General features: G+C 32.0%; 1 protein-coding gene across 1 annotated transcript in view; it reads left to right on the top strand.

The window, feature by feature from the left end:
- The window catches only part of LOC139510255 (transient receptor potential cation channel subfamily M member-like 2), an 87,300-nt gene extending 68,798 nt beyond the window's left edge, over window positions 1–18,502 (top strand). Inside the window, exons 38-39 of the mRNA XM_071296745.1 lie at window positions 50–64; window positions 18,251–18,502. Of these exons, the coding sequence (XP_071152846.1) occupies window positions 50–64; window positions 18,251–18,367 (132 nt within the window). The 3' untranslated portion in view covers window positions 18,368–18,502. The remainder of the gene's footprint in view (window positions 1–49; window positions 65–18,250) is intronic.
- Window positions 18,503–18,768: the final 266 nt, after the last annotated feature.

Genomic DNA, 18,768 nt, shown 5'->3' with positions numbered 1-18,768 from the left:
GCTTTAGATTTCTATAAACATTGAATATTGATATGGTATATGTTATTAGAATCAAGGACTACGTGTAAGTACTTGCAATTGTAGTGATCATGACAAAACATCATAAATTACTCATAAACTAGTTTGAATCATCATTATTAACAAAATCATTCCTATTCCATATTTTTAAATTGCTATGTTACTTTAGCATAAAAATGATAACCTTTACTATGGATTCATTATCATTCATGGAAAACCAATATTTATTTGTTGATTTTGTGGGTATAGATAAACCACAAATTTAAATTTTCAACGAAAGTATTTTTGAATGACTTAAAGACTTAGCTAAAACATTGAATCAAATATCCACAATTTATCCACAAAAATATGTGATTCCACTGTATATGAGAAGTTTCATTTTGCATGTGCATTGGGGCAAAAAAATTAAGACAGCATGTAACGGGCGTATGACATTTACGGCGAATTAAAAAAATTTCATTCTTTTATTTGCGCTGATTTCATTTTTTCATTTGCGCCGATTTTATATTTGCACCTGATTAGATTTACAGGTATGTTAATACTTGTAAAATCATGTACTATACAAGTAAAATCTGGTTAAAAATGTTGTTCACTTATGTTTAAGTTAATTTTGATTCATATTGTTCTGGAACTTTGTTGTAACACGATGGACATATTGCACACTAAAACGAGCCGAGGAGTTAATAGTTTAATCATCGAGGGCCATACATATCGGAAGGTTAGTGTCCTGAAACATAACAACATAGCTAACCGATGTATCATCAAGTTGTGTAAAGCCAGAGTCACAACGGGTTCTGATGGTCTAACTATTATCAAAACACAGAACGAGCATAACCATGTGGCAGATGACTGAAAGACAGAGGCTAAAGAACTACAGATACGGTCAAGGAAAAAGTCTGGAGATGTATCTTGTAGCAGGGGATAACAGTTATATATATATATATATATATATATACATGTTATGATTGACAATGCATTTCATTTGTACAAGTGGTTAACCGAAAAGGTCTATAATGATAATTTTTTAAAAACATGACTTTGATGGAGAGTTGTCTCATTGGCACTCATACCACATCTTCTTATATCTATTAACCTGTAATTTACCCGTAATGTTCCTGTAAAAAATCGGCGCAAATGAAAAAAAATCGGCGCAAATGCAAAACACCCCAGTATAACTGCTCACTTTATGCTTGGCTATTTATCTGCAGACATGTTAACTGCTTTTCAAAAAGAAAAAGCTTATTAATACTAGAAATATATTTGCCTCAAATATTTCAATCATAATTATCTGGTGTACATATATTGTATAGTAGTTGAATGCACTTGTTAGAATGAGCATGGTCTCTATATGTACTTCTGTCATGCACAACTGCTATTGTATGTCCTGTATATTTAATAAGATCCAACTTAGTTATTGCGTGATGTTTTTCTTGAGTAGGGAGGGACGACATTTCATCATTCAAATTATTGTACAAGGAACTTTTAACTTTTTGGTTGTGGAGTAACTGACTTCTTAATCAATGCATGTGAATGTTTGTAAGAGATTACTGTCAACTAGTTAGCTTAAATTCTTTTATACTGCACTCTTTCTATTTGAGCAGTCAAAATGTGTTGACTGTATATTTCTATGTCATATACAGTCACTGACCCGATATCACTTTTCCTCATGAATATTTAAATAGAAGTTGATGAAATTATATTTAATTATTCATACAACCTCTTCAACCTGTTGTTGTTTCCAATGTATACAACGATGCGTGGAACGACTCAAACTTGTTTCTCTTAAAAATTTTGGAAAACATATTTCACTTGTTGATATATTATGTTTGCAACCTATAAATCATTATGTTTTATGCTTATTGTTGATATTTTAGTCCATACTCAAACGAATTTGTTCACAATCAATCGTGGGTTTCAACAGATAATGTACATTTCCTCGTGTTGTATATTTCTCCGCCTGCATGATATGAGGCCTTTTTAAAGAGAGATTTTCCCAATATTTAAATCAAATAAATAACATTAACACATTCATCGACAAATGAAACAGGATTTTTTTTAGATTGCAGTATAAAGACAATAATAGTGCATTGACTTGACATATCAATGATATACGGTTCGGCCCGAAACGGGGAAAAAGATCGACAGAGCTTCACTTTTACCAGTTTCTAAGCCTCATCCTTTTATCGTTGATATGTCAAGTCAATGCACTATTATTGTCTATATGTCTGGCTTATATATAGGGCCTGAAATCAAGAAAAATGATTTTGATGTGGATATATTCAATTCTTGTTATTCTAGATGGCTGTAAAAATAGTTTTAGGAATATATATGTCTCATGCTACAGAAAAATAAAATGTTTTGTTAGTGACAGAAACCTTGGGTTTATTAGACATTTACCAATATCAAATTAAAAGAAAAAGTATATTGTTCACTGTACCAGTACTAAAATACAAACTCCCTGGAAGTCAATATTTGTTTTTTGCAGTATGTTTGAAAATGTTGCAACTTTTAAATAATGTTGATATATTTTTGAAGTCAGTTCATGATTATAATCTGTTTATCATTTGTGCCTTTGCTATAAATTTTAAACATATAATTGTATGTCCAGTTTTAGATCTCCAATATTTGATGTTATTGAGTCATTAATTTAGGTACCTTCAAAAGCGGAATATTTTGTAATTTGGTAACTAATATTTGTATATGTAGTGTACATGTTATTATTTTGTACAGGTTATTACTTGTACAAAATTTTCATTCAAGTAATTACTTGCTATCGTCCGAATACTTTTAGTTTTCGCACTCTAACTTTAGTAAAAGTGAATAGAAATCAATGAAATTTTAACACAAGGTTTATGACCACAAAAGGAAGGTTGGGATTGATTTTGGGAGTTTTGGTCACAACATTTTAGGAATTAGGGGCCAAAAAGGGCCCAAATAAGCATTTTCTTGGTTTCCGCACTTTAACTTTAGTTTAAGTGAATAGGAATCTATGAAATTTTGACACAAGGTTTATGACCACAAAAGGACGGTTGGGATTGATTTTGGGAGTTTTGGTTCTAACAGTTTAGGAATAAAGGGCCAAAAAAAGGGCCCAAATAAGCATTATTCTTGGTTTTCGCACAATAACTTTAGTATAAGTAAATAGAAATCAATGAAATTTAAACACAAGGTTTATGACCATAAAAGGAAGGTTGGGTTTGATTTTGGGAGTTTTGGTCCCAACAGTTTAGGAATAAGGGGCCCAAAGGGTCCAAAATTGAACTTTGTGTGATTTCATCAAAAATTGAATAATTGGGGTTCCTTGATATGCCGAATCTAACTATGTATGAGGATTCTTAATTTTTGGTCCCGTTCTCAAATTGGTCTACATGTACATTAAGGTCCAAAGGGTCCAAAATTAAACTTAGTTTGATTTTAACAAAAATTGAATCCTTGGGGTTCTTTGATATGCTGAATTTAAAAATGTACTTAGATTTTTAATTATTGGCCTAGTTTTCAAGTTGGTCCAAATGGGGGTCCAAAATTAAACTTTGTTTGATTTCATCAAAAATTGAATAAATGGGTTCTTTGATATGCCAAATCTAACTGTGTATGTAGATTCTTAATTTTTGGTCCAGTTTTCAAATTGGTCTACATTAAGGTCCAAAGGGTCCAAAATTAAACTAAGTTTGATTTTAACAAAAATTAAATTCTTTGGCTTATTTGATATGCTTTATCTAAACATGTACTTTGATTTTTGATTATGGGCCCAGTTTTCAAGTTGGTGCAAATCAGAATTCCATATCAAGTATTGTGCAATAGCAAGAAATTTTTAATTGCACAGTATTGCACAATAGCAAGAAATATCTAATTGCACAATATTTATATAATAATGTTGTGTTTAACATTGACTATGCGAAAATAGTAGCCAGGGTGAGAGACAATAGTGCACGACCCGAAGGGGAGTGCACTATTGTCTCAAACCCTGGCTACTATTTTCCATAGTCAATGTTAAACACAACATTAATATCATATTATACTGAATGTTTACTATTTTGAATAGTGACAGTAGTGTATTTCAGTGTAAAAAAAATGCGCTTTATGTAACTCTGCTAATAGATGTATTTATACTGCAACTACAGACCTTCTAAAATTCAAACTGACCATTATTCCGTGCGTTCATCGTGTATCGTGCGTGTTGCGTGCGTGCATCGTGCGTGTATCGTGCGTGTGCCAATCGTGCGTTCATCATTCATCGTTCCGTGTATTTTCCGTGTAACGTGCGTGCATCGTGTATTCTTAATCGTGTATCGTGCGTGTATCGTGCGTGTATCGTGCGCTCATCAATCATTCATTCTTAACCGTGTATCGTGCGTTCATCAATCATTCATTCTTAACCGTGTATCGTGCGTTCATCAATCGTGTATAACTGTGTATATCAGATAATGTGCATTTGTCAAACGTTCATCTCTAATTGTGTAACGTTCATACATTGCGGTTTTTATATGATAGTCGGTTATAGAGCTCACCAAAGCTTATATTTTTTCTCACGGTTAAGTATAAAAGTATATACATGTATATATAAACGAGTCTAAATTGAAAACTACGTTCAAACCTATGATTGCGTTGGATAAAAACCGGAATTTTTATTGTGTGCTTGTAAAACAAATTTCGTTGTAGAAGGGTCTAAAAACAGCACAAACAACATTTTCCAAAAGACCAAAAAAGTGAAAAAGTATATTTAAACAAAACGCATTTGACCATCAGCGATTGCCAAATAAAATTGATCACAAGATGTAATAAATGGATCTTAATATAAATTTAATACTAAACAGAAAAAAATTAACTTGTGGCCACGATGCTATGCCACTAACATACGGTGTCAATATTTTTTTTATTACAACAGATGCTGATTTCGACAATAGATGTCTCTTCAGTGATGTTAGGGATCGAAACGGTATTTGGAAGGCCATATAAAAAGTACCCTCTTTTTTTGAAAAAGTATCCTCATTTTTTAGATAGACTCTTGAATTTTAAGAGTCAATGTAGGATGAACGGATCATATAAACCGAGGGGAAAATATGATACAACCCCAAACGAAAAAATATAAACGAGTCTAAATTGAAAACTACGTTCAAACCTATGATTGCGTGGATAACAACCGCAATTTTTATACGTGTGCATGTAAAACAAATTTCGTTGTAGAAGAGTCTTAAAATATATAGTATGTGTGTATGTGTATGTTCCGACTTAAATAAAATTTACAGTCATACTTACTTTCTTGTGAACACTTAATTAACTTCAACGCACATACAGATTTATTACATTTGTGTAAATATTTTATCATCTGTAAATATTTCGTGGTTATTCAGTGAATCTTGGCTGGGACTGACACTTCTTGATATAATGATACATGTTGTACGTACAAACAATAACATGATATTGACATTTCTACGACATTAAAATTGGAATTTCTGTTCAACTGAGCGAAAATGGACTTAAAAATATACTGTTGGTCAATTGTTATTTGTTAAATATATTCTGTCAATTAAAAACAAATGTGCTTTTGCAAAATTTAAATGTGGGGAAGCTCCACTAAAAAAATCGAAACTGGAAAGTATGAAAGAAAAGAACTCCACGAGATGACATGTGTTGTAGCTCTACTATAGAAGATGAACTTCATGTCATTCTAAAATGCCCATTATATGTAGTTTTAAGAGAAATATTATACATTTTAATGAACATTTTAACCTATAATTATCAGATAGCGAAAATTTTATATTTTTATTTTTAATAACGGCAATGTTGCTGCTATAGTGGCCAAAAACACCAACAATATTTTATTGAAAAGAAACTATACAAATCCTTGGTTGAACTAGGCTAGATTATAATTCTTCGATTATTTGGCAAATTTATATGCTACTAAGATATTTTCAAATATTTGATAAATACCATTATAAATATCATTTTTGTCTTAGTTTCTGATGGTCACATGCACGTTATGTTATTCCATTGAGAAAATACAATATACAAGATTGTCGGGTAAATGTGGATTGCGGATTAAAATGTTAAATGTCAAATTTGAATTAACAAATTAAACTGAGGCGAATTAACACGAATATGTATATTCTCTTCAACAGTGTTTGAATTCTCTCTTCTGAATTTCATTTAAACTAAGCTAAAATGTTTTGTGGAAAATTGAATAAAAATAAACATTATATGTATTTGAAGGCATTATTTTAATTAAACAAATATAAGATCAGGCAAATATATCATGTATTATTTTAACTTGAGGAACCTTTAAAAACTTGAAATTGAATTTACAAGTTTAAGATATAATCTTGTTACTGACTAAGTTGGTCCCCTCTGTAAAACATTTAGTATGCCTTCGGAATATAAAAATATTAAGGTATTGTCAAGAATTTCAATAACGGCTGGGAATCAGACTACATGTAGTTGTTAACCGTCTATGATTATTAAAGAATGGCGGTTGTTTTGTTCGGTACGTCTATACACTGCTAAGGATTCCTTGGTGCACTAAGGCCTTGGCTATACAATTCCACTAAGGACTAGAATGAGTCACGGCTGTTATATGTATTATGTTTATATATCATGTTAGAGATTGATATTTAATGCATAAATTTCAAATTTTACAGAAAATAATCATAAATAAACGAGATATTCAACATTATTGAGACACGTGCCGTTTTTTCTTTGACATGCCGAAAATCAATGAACCGATTGACATGTGCCAAATAACATAGCAACTGATTAAACAATCACGATCTTTTTTTATTTCAAGTAATTTAAAACAATTGTATCGAACATATTTATGCTTCAAATATTTATAATTAAATGTGTTGTTCTTATTCAAAATGATAAAAAGGACAAATAATTTTGCTGTTGTTTTATTTCCTTCCCAACAAAATTGTTTGCCATAGGAGCACGACTTTTATGTGCGCCAACATATATATTTATAAGTGTTTCGTTTTTATTTTAATTCTGACAAAGATACGTGTATATACAAATGGTTTCACTAAAAATATGAGTAAATTCCGAAAACCATCATAAGAAACAACTATATGTTAAGTTTCATGAAATGGATAAGCGGTTCTCAAGTTACAGTGCGACATGTGGACGCCCAGCGGACGGACGGACGCCGGACATTTGTATACCATAAAACGTCCCGTCAAAATGTTGACGGGCGTATAAAAAAGCGTAGTGCGCCCGTATGTCAGAAGGAAATCTGATTTGTATGTTTTTTGACGAGTCTTAGACTTTAGTCGAAAAGTCGAGACTAAGCGATCCTACATTCCGTCGGCGTCGGCGGCGTCTACAAATATTCACTCTGTGGTTAAACTTTTTAAAATTTTAATAACCGTTTCTTAAACTATCCTGGATTTCTATTAAACTTGGACAGAAGCTTTTTTATAATCATAAGACAGAATCAAGAAGTTTTTAAATATTTATTAGATTCATAAACTGTCCTGGGTTTTTACCAAACTTGGACAGAAGCTTTTTTCAATCAAAAGATAGTATCAACAGGAATATTTTATTGATTTATTTTCTCGTTTTTGTTGAGCATACGATTAACAGAAAGAATAGGCGAGACACTGGGTTCCGCAGAACCTTTACGATTTTTTTTAACAAAGTGTCTGTTTTAACATATTGTATGAGATAATCTATGAAATAAATTTAATGACTGTGGTATGTTCATTACTCACTGTTGAAGGCCGTGGGGTGACTTATGGTGAAAACTTCTGTGTCATTTTATTTCTTGCGATGACTTGTCTCATCCCCAATCATACCACATCTTTTTCTTGTTATCAAAACTTCAACACGTATTTTCAAAAACTTAAAGAACGGTTGTACGAATATGTATTGAAACCTCGTAACCAGCTTCAACATGTTCATTTGTGGACAAGAATCATTTGCGAATCTATAAAACACGTATTCAAAATGGCGATTAACTGGAAACAACAAAGTATACCAGAATTTGTTAAAACGCTCCACGAACAAGTCAAGCTGACGACGGACGACGACGAAGTGATACCAAAATACGAACGCAGAATTTGTATGCGGTCTTTTAAAAACCGACATTAGATGTATTGCTCTGTTGACAAATTTATTATTTACTTGAAATATTTACAAAATACACTTGAAAAAATACTTCTTCGTTCTGAATTTTTTTTCAACAACTATTCATTTTATATCAGTATCCATCTTTACCGATCTTGTCGATTAAACGTTAACACAACAGATAGGAGGATTCCCGTGTAATCAGTTATGTAATTTGACACGTGTAAGACGGTTAATTGATTTACAATCCCATCATGAACAAAAAATGGATAAAAACTACCGATTTTTCTATGAAACTTTAGACGCACCCGTGGTTTTTTTTTTTACAATGGGGTGTTTTTTGTTCTGTAACTGAGGACATTTTTTGTCCTTTATGAATCCATATGACAAAGACTCCAATAAGGATAAATTTTGTTTCATAGAAAAATCGGTAGTTTTTATCCATTTTTTGTTCATTTTTATCGGATATTATAGATTGCAAAATACAAACAATTAATTGAAGTTTCGTATGCATCTATCAAGACCAGGCAATTTTTGACTAGTATAAAGGGTTGCCTTGGTTTTATAGCTCAAAACGGTATTATTCGTTTTGCTTTACATTGGGTCGAATAATGAAATAATAGCTCAGCACACTTCGGCGCAGACCAGCAGACTTTGGCGCAATGGTGTGCGATGGTTTATATAACGCGGGATACCTCAATTAAAGTCGACATATGTGCAATTATTATGAGCAGTATAATTGTTTCAATGTCAGTATATAAAGCATTTACTATAGTGTTATTGCCTATGGATGTTACAGTTCAATTTGCTGCGTTCTTATTGAGAGATCGTCCTATTTGATGTTTTGAATGTGGAAATCATTCTTGCTTCTACATGTATCTTTACTTAATTTGTTCCCCTAATGAGATCCTCATTTACCATTATATATTCATAAGAAAAGTTTGTGGACCCGTATGTATTTAGGGAATGATACTCAATCGTACGTATAAAAACAAATCTTTCGTGTATTTCTCATTTCACAGTCCTACATGTATATCGAATTTTACTCACAACTCAGTAAGTTGATACCAGCGCGGGGTACATGTATGCTTAAACCTCTTATTCTAGATGTCAGGTAACTTTCTTGTGTTTATATTGATATGTTGGATTGCTGTTTGATTGACGAATACTCGTCATTTTATATATATATAGATTTTTTAAAATTTGTTTTTTTGGGATGCACCCAGATGCACCTTCTCATTTAAGATATATTTCCGTGGCGTAACCTCGAAAGATTAGTCACATCACTAAAAACAATAAGGGAAATGAAACTTCTTCTCGCATGTTGAACTTTGGGTAATAGTCCTCTTCAACAAAATACTGCCTTGAACTCAATTTTGGTATAAATATAAAGAAGCCACAATTTGGTTCTGAAATGGATATTTTTGTAAACACCAAAAGCTAGGTAGAGCATATCCCTTAATTGATATAGGCTCTTAAATTATGCAATGTTGAGAGACCATGCTAGGGCTGTTAGCAAGTCAAAATCGCTAAACTCTCATTATCCGTTGAGAGATTTTCTGAAAATACCGAATGGCTTTTGCCTTATTCGAAACTAAAACATTAGCAAATATAACTGGTGGCCTTTGGCTGTCAATTGTTTTTTTCGGGTTGTTGTCTCTTTGAAATATTCCTGATTTTCATTCTTAGTTTTAAAATAACTAAAAATATTATTAACAATTGTTAGTTCAAAATACATTTAACAAGTCAGAGTGCGTTGATACATGTTATATTCTACTGAATCTACTATATCCGTTATTATTACGTAATATATATATATCATAAGTCCTGTGTCCAGGTGGAAATAACGGGCGGTAATAACAATATGTGATTTGTATGTCAGGTGAAAGTGACAACGGGTGGTATGTATACTACAATGTTTATCGTCTTCCATTATACATGAGGGTAAGGATGGGGGTTTATAGAAGGAAATTATAGACAAAAAAAAAATAAAGAATACAGAAAACAACCAGACAAATATATAGAAAAGAAAATGATGAGGTACTAGAATATATGGAATAAAGAATGATCGGCAAAAGGTAAAACGAATTATAAAACCAAATGGCCTAAACTAGAATACAGAAATAATGAATCCCCATTCAGACCCTCATGATCTGACATTTAAAGCTTTAGGACAATTATGGGCATGCGATACAGTTTTAGACCGACTGATTCTTTTTACAAAATCAATTTGTACATGTGTACAAATGTATATGTGCTAAAAATTATATCTTCATGTGCTAAATTTAAAAGACAAATGGGTTTGAATTATTCGACATTTACTTAATATTTCGGTTTCTTGGACATTTCTGTCCTTTGCGCAGACACCCGTAACATTTTAAGTTTCAAAATATAAAGATATGCAGATTTCGGTAAAGATAAGGATTATCTTCATTACAAAATTGGGTTGTTACTACATTTGTGTAACAATTCTTTGTTAATAATTGATTTTTGTTAAAAGAAATTGATTTAAGAAAAAACGGTATTTTTGTTAAATATTTATCTAGTTAAAAAAAGTCGTTAATTTTTTCATAATAGTTGGAACAAAAATCTCCATACGGTATCAAGCCAAATTTCTAAAAAGAGGAGACATGCTCTTAAGCTAAATTAAAATGGTTAAATCTCGAAAAAAAAATGTTAAAATGCTAAAAGAAAGATTAATTCTGCGAATTGTTTTTGTCCGCACAAAACATCAAACAGAGATAAAGAGAATCACAACTAATTGAATAAAATGGAGGATTGAAATGGAGAATGTGTCAAAGAGACAACAATCTAACCAAAGAGCAGAAAATGATGCGTCTAAACACGGCTAAGGACTCCCAAGTGCACTAATGAGTTATAATATGCTACTAAGGACTAAAAGAGTGATGTACAATGTAAACAAATTTCTTATCTAGATAGAGATTGATATTTAATGCATATATTTAATTTAATCATTAAAGATCACAAATAATAATTGAACAATGCTTGTGCCGGTTTTCGTTATTTTTTCCGAAAATCACTGAACTATAAGACACGTGTCAAATTACATAACTGATATCAATATTACCCTAAAAAATGAAAAAAATAATTAGTTGGAGAAGAAAATTACCCTGACATTTAGATATATTTACCATAAAAATATTTTTAAACATTTTTTAAAAATCATTTAATATGCATCGGTTTATGATTTAATGAAAAAATATAGAAAATTGTTAAGCTGTTTTTTTTTATTAGGAAGGAAAATAATGTTTGCTTTGAGAAAAATAGCCCCTCCCCTATAAATGATCATTAATTTACCTTATTGGGGGCTTAAATTTGGACACCGATCGCGAGACCTGACTGCCATAAACAACATATTACGAACAGCAAACAATTGATATGTATGAAAGACAACAACGGACACAAAATGATTGCACTGAATAATTTCAACTACCATTCAGATCGATTTTTCAAATCTCATCAAATTCACTGGGGTAAAGCTGATGACCGTAACTGCATTCACGGTCATCCCAAGATGTCGGATGAAAAAATAGGTCAGTTTCTGTATTGTCTGTTAAAGTGTTTCTTTATCATTTTCTTTACAAATCATACATTGAAACGATGTAAATTTATAAAAGAATCACTCGGAAATCACTAATTACTTCTGAGAAATGTGCATGAAACGGGAAATTCGATTTGAAAAAATCGCCAAGATGACCGTAAATCACAATCGAGATGACCGTAACAGAATCAGCGATTCATAACAAGGCTGACCGTAACTGCTTTTAAGATGACCGTAATTTGTAAATGATGACCGTAACTTTTAAAGGATGACCCTCAATACTAAGAAATATCCGTAATTATATAACTATCTTTTTGTATCAAATGATTGCTAAAAGACATGCAAATGAACAGAAAGGGAAAACCTGCCACAAAAGCGCGATAAAATGACACCTTACAAGCATAATTAAAAAAAATGGGGTGCACAGCCTTCAACTGCTCGACAAAAGATTTTTGTTTGTTTCTGGGATTCCTTTTAATGACATATAATAAATACACATTTTTAAAAATGCCAAAAAATTGCATGTACACCCATTGATTTTATATCGTCTTTCATTTTGTCGTGCAAATAAAATAACAGAAATATTTTGAAAATATCATTCGAATAAACTAGTGAAGGTGAGCTCCAGCAAAGTAGATCCTTAAAATAGTATTGTACGAAAAGCGTATCACAAGGCGGAACGTTGTCAATTTGTATATATACAGAAATGTTATTCATACAGTCAGGATTCTACTTCTTCAAAATTATCTCCCCATTACGCCAGTTCATGCTCACAATCGTAGAAATGGAAGCCATTGTGCCAATTTTGCTCTTGAAAACTGATAAATTTATCCACATAGCACCATTACGATTGATCGTTATATGTCAGTTATATTTTTAAAGACAAATGTATCTACTAGCTAATGAGCATTAGTTAATGATCTTGTCTGCATTGATTCAACTTAAAAATATTGTCTGTTCGGATGTCAGATGGAATTTTTGAAAATTCTTTAGCATTTAAAAAAATTCTAATTAAATATTTCGTGGAAGGGCAGACTAAACATTTTCAGTGGTTGAAGATTATAAACCCTAGTTTGTTTGTCCGTTTGTCCAGCTTCAAGTTAAATAAAATTGAAACTTAGTACACATTTTCCCTATGGTATGATCTTTTTAATTCTAAAGCCAAATTACAGTTTTATCCCATTTTCATAGTCCACTAAACATAGAAAATGATAGTGTAGATGAGGCATCCGTGTACTAGGGATACATTCATGTTTCTTCAAATTTTCGTCGTATCGCTGTCAATTTGTGTTAAAATTTTAACGTCGATATCAATAAATATTTCATTGTTTACGAGAAATATGCAATTTACTATCATTGTTATAAATCCTAAATATGGCCAATTATATTATAGTTCAAAACAAGAGGCTGTCACAACGACAGCAAACCGGATTTATTAATATTTATTTGCAATATCACAAGAACCATTACTGATGAATGGTGAAAGTGAAAATCGTCAATATCAAATTTGACCTCCATTTTGTCATCAGTATCAACATCTTAAAATTTGAAAAGCTTAGATTGAATGGTTCATGAGTAAATGCAACAACGTGAATGGAAACGCCATTTCACAATCTTTCAAGAACCATAACTCCTGAACGGTAAAAGTCAAAATCGTCATTATTGAACTTGACCTCTAATTTGCCATCAGTAACAACATATAAAAATTTCAAAAGCTTTGGTTGAATGGTTCATGAGAAAATGCACGGACACGACTGGAAACACCATTTTTTCAATCTTTCAAGAACCATAACTCCTGAACGGTAAAAGTCAAAATCGTCATTATTGTACTTGACCTCCATTTGTCATCAGTAACAACATATTAAAATTTAGGAAGCTTAGGTAGAACATTTCATGCGTAAATGCACGGACACGACTGGAAACTCCATTTTTCAATCTTTCAAGAACCATAACTCCTGAACGGTAAAAGTCAAAATCGCCATTATTGAACTTGACCTCCATTTTGTCATCAGTAACAACATATTAAAATTTGGGAAGCTTAGGTAGAACAGTGCATGCGTAAATGCACGGACACGACTGGAAACTCCATTTTTCAATCTTTCAAGAACCATAACTCCTGAACGGTAAAAGTCAAAATCGCCATTATTGAACTTGACCTTCATTTAATGTTAGTAACAACATATTAAAATTTTAAAAGCTTTGGTTGAACGGTTCATGAGTTAATGCACGGACAACATTTGATTGCCGCCCGCCCGCCCGCCAGCCCGACTGCCCGCCCGCCCGCCGTACATTCCCAAATCAATAACCGACATTTTTGTCACAAAAATTCGGTTAAAAAGAAATTTATGAAACATATTTATATCCGCTAACCGAGCCCTTATTGAGATCGACAAACTCAACAAAAAAGCTTTGAATACAATACGGATATTTCTTAGAATTGATGGTCATCCTATAAAAGTTACGGTCGTCCTATATAAATTACAGTCAGTCTTTACAAATTACGGTCATCCTTTACAAGTTACGGTCATCTTTTTACCAATCACGGTCATCCTTGTTTTATGTTACGGTCATCTTGAAAATATTTTGATTATGATTTACGGTCATCTTAACGATTTTTTCAAATCGAATTTCCCGTTTCATGCACATTTCTCGGAAGAAATTAGTGATTTTCGAGTGATTCTTTTATAAATTTACATCGTTTCAATGTATGATTTGTAAAGAAAATGATATAGAAACACTTTAACAGACAATACAGAAACTGACCTAATTTTTCATCCGACATCTTGGGATGACCGTGAATGCAGTTACGGTCATCAGCTTTACCCCAGTGAAATTAGACATGCATTTGAAAAAAACCTTGGGATATCTATTACCGATTGGAATTAAAAATTGCATTTCCCCAAAGAGTTTTAGGTAAAATCCCGTGAATCTCACCTCCTAGAAATTTGAAGTGTCAGGATGTTTGAAAATATGTCTGAATTTCTTACATTTATTTATTGCAATCAATAATTATTATACCAAACATGTAGTTGAAATAATTTCTAGAACCAGTCACTATCTGTAGATATAATGCGTCGGACATTGTATGCATAAAAATAAAATTAAGATTTTTAACTGTATGAAATAAAATTAGTAAGGGGTTTCGCGGAACACAATGTCTCGCCTTCGTTTGCAGTAAACTTGAACTCTCAGGCTGAACAAAATCAAGACACTATATTTTGATTGTTAGGAGCTTCTGTCCAAGTTCACAAACATTTCCGGTGCCTATAAATAGCCGACTTTAATTAAGTTATTTGAATCTGAGCTGGCAAAATAGCATATTATCTATTATGCTGGTATCAGCAAAACAGCTACAAGTAGTGCCTTTAATTAAAATGCATATTGATTTTAAATACTATTCTAAATAAAATAGCTTTGAGAATCGTGTAAAAAGCGTTCGTTGTTCATTCGTCAATGAATCATTCAACGTGCGTGTATTGTGCGTGCGTGTATCGTGCGTGTATCGTGTATTTATCATTCATCGTGCATCGTGCGTGTATCGTGCGTTCATCATTCATCATTCATTTTGCGTTAATCCTCCGTGTAACGCTCATCGCTCATCGTGCGTGTATCGTGTATCGTGCGTGTACCGTGCGTGTATCGTGCATTCACCGTGCGTGTATCATGCGTGCGTGTATCGTGCGTGTGGTCAGTTTGAATTTTAGAAGGTCTGTAGTTGTGTTTATTTCCTAAATATAGAAGCATAGCTATATTTTGTATAATGTCAATTTCATCATGGAACACTTTCTCCACAATCAGAGGTCCATTAAGGGATACAAAAGGTTTTTTTTACGATTAAAAAAGCTATGATTTTATTAATTTAAGTTGCAGTATAAAACAATACTCATATAACTCAATAACTTACAAAAAAACAATGATAGCGGATCATAACTATTTATCTGTAAACAAATTTCTTCTAAAGTATTCAAACAATTTTGGCTTCAACGGCAGTAAGCAGAAGTAAACAAAGAACAAAAACGTTCTAACAGAAACTACAGTAATTTAAAGTCTCTTAAAATGTCAGAGAAATTTAAATGAATATATCTTCTATTTCCCCCTGATTGTTCAATTGGAATAGTTTATTAATTGCCATGCTTATAAATCCATCCCACTTGTCTGTCAAAGCAACTAAGCTCCGCCTTTGCACGTGAAATTGACAATGATTGACATGAAAATCAATAGTCTGTTGCAACAGCAAGGCATACTATTTTCGCATAGTGCAGTGAACGCTATATATTTCTTTCAAAAACTATGCAAAAATAGAGCAATTTTTCTACAGAAGGACATTCTTACAGGAAGTATAATAATGTGCAATAGCAATTAATTTTCAATTGGAGTTATCTTTCTTTGTATAGAATAGTAGTTGATAATATATGTTGGAAATTTGCCAGACATGACTATGATGTCATTTTCTATTTTTATTTGCCAATAACTTTATGTAAATAACTTCATTGGAAATTTGCCAATATAAAATGTTGCTGATGAACCTTTTTTCCTTATCTTATCTAAAATGTTTTTAGATAATGTATGTTGGACATTTGCCAGACATGACTATGATGTCATTTTCTATTTTTATTTGCCAATTTGCCAATAACTTTATGTAAATAACTTCATTGGAAATTTGCCAATATAAAATGTTGCTGATGAATTTTTTTTTATTGTTTTATACAATAAACAATGCATATTCACTTTTATTACCATTCAGTGATAACAAGCACTTTATTTTACATTTTAATATTTTATGATGTATTTAAAAGAGTAGTTATTGTTGCAAACTCCATTAGAATTTTGAATTGATATTAGTTTTGGAAAAAGGGAAACGGGGATGTGAAAAAAAAATGGTGGGGGGGGGGGGGGGGTTAAATTTTTCTCATTTCAGATTTCATAAATAAAAAGAAAATTTCTTCAAACATTTTTTTGAGAGGATTAATATTCAACAGCATAGTGAATTGCTCAAAGGCAAAAAAAAATTTTTAAGTTCATTAGACCACATTCATTATGTGTCAGAAACCTATGCTGTGTCAACTATTTAATTTTAGATTTAAATAAGTTTGAAGAAGAAATCTTTAATTGATTTGTAAAATCTTGACATTTGTTTTGTGTAAAAAAAAACATGTGATGTCAAAAATTTGATCACAATCCAAATTAAGAGCTGTATCACGCTTGAATGTTTTGTCCATACTTGCCCCAACTGTTCAGGGTTCAACCTCTGCGGTCGTATAATGCTGCGCCCTGCGGAGCACCTGGTTATTTTCTGTTCATAGAAATATCATTTGTCTACAAAGATAGAAGTTTTTCATTTATTTAACCATTAAGTTCTGTCTCAAAAAGCATTTGGTTTTGTAAGGCCACGGTTTTTTAATTTGTTGGTTTACGGATTTTCTCCATGAAAAAGTCGGGTCGGTCGGTCGGGAAAAAAAAGAAAAAAAAAGATCTTTCAAGACATAAAACTGATATGCAAAATAAATATATACATATTTCACCTTTCTAATAATATGTTCAGTGGCGGATCCAGGGGGGGGGGGGGGGTCCGGGGGTGCGCACCCCCCCTTTATTTTTGCCGATCAATGCATTTGTATCGGGACATATGTTTTGCATCCCCCTTTGCCCTGGGTGCCCTGGGTTAGCACCCCCTTTCGAAAATTCCTGCATCCGCCCCTGATGTTTGTCATACTATTTTGTTATCATTCTTAAATTTTAGTTCAATGAAATAGTATTTCTCAGCTGTAATAAACATCGCATGACATTGTCTAATAATTTCCCGTAAAAAAGGGGTGCATGGACATAGACGAAATTAAATCGTCATTTCACAAACAAGAAAAAGAGATTCATGTCGGTAGCTCTTAATTAAAACTTGGTGAATAGTAATTAGCACGAAAACTGATAAAGATAAAAATGTAAAAACGTCGTACGAAAATAAGTTTCAACACGCGTGTCAAAAACGTAATAGACTCGTCCACTGGAAAAACGAGAATATCGGGTTAAATAATAGTTGTCATGCATTCCCGTTTTTTTTATCCAAATGGAACATATTTTTTTATTATCTATGAAAACAAGAAAATTTCTAATGATTTGTTAAAATTCAGAACTTTTACTCGGTGTCTTGAACTTCCACCTGTCCACATTTGGACAAGTCTATTTCTATGAGAACAGGCATCTTACGGACTGGTGACAAATAAAGGAAACGAACTTATTGTGTAACTAGTTTTAAACACAGATTTCGTTCCGCAAAATTATTTGCGCAAACAATATTTCAAGGTCATTAATAATTGATTTGTCTATTTTTAGAAACGTAAACTGAAAGTTTCATTTTTTCACAACAGAAAGTGTCATCACTTCTGTATTAAGTGATTTATGCATTTCCTTTCATAAAATAAGGACATTTTAATTATTTTTCAGGGATAATGCATTTGTTAGGGTCGGCGGGAATAAAAAAGCATGAAAAGTCAATTTTATTTTTATTCTGGAAATCAGCAAAATCGGGTCGGCGGATCCGTAAACCAACAAATTAAAAAATCCTGGCCTAAATGTTGTTATTGAATTTTCGTTAATTTATATACTTTTTATTTTCAGGCTGGTGAGAGTGTAGATGCTGTGACTTGGTTGACAGCCAGAGCTAACATGACATTACATGCTGCCCATGCTTATTTTGTCAAGCTGGTGGCAGACAAGTTAAATGCTGCTTTTTAAATTTCTAACATTGTTTTATAGGAATTAAGCTAGATGTAAATTAAAATGTATATTATATGTCCTTATTGAAAGTATATTTTCCATTCTTTTGATGAAAAACATTGTACAGAAAAGTTCATGAGAAGAATGAAAGAGGAACTTGTTTTTTTTTTCTAAATAACTATGATATTGATATTTTACTTATTGCAATTATCTGTGATTTAGTATGGTTTATGCTCAGGAACTATTTTTTTCCCATATTTATCACATTGGGTACAGTAGCTTGTTCAACTTCAGTAATACTTTATAAAAGGCACTTTCTATCTATTTACAATCTTATCAAAATGACATTTTAATATTTTTTTTACTTCAGAAGGGTTAGACTTTAGCATTATAGAGAACTACTATAAGATATTTTAAAT

Source organism: Mytilus edulis, chromosome 2 (assembly GCF_963676685.1).
Source record: "Mytilus edulis chromosome 2, xbMytEdul2.2, whole genome shotgun sequence".
Taxonomy (NCBI): domain Eukaryota; kingdom Metazoa; phylum Mollusca; class Bivalvia; order Mytilida; family Mytilidae; genus Mytilus; species Mytilus edulis.
Note: the sequence above shows the minus strand (reverse complement) of the source record. Positions and strands in the feature narration are given on the sequence as shown.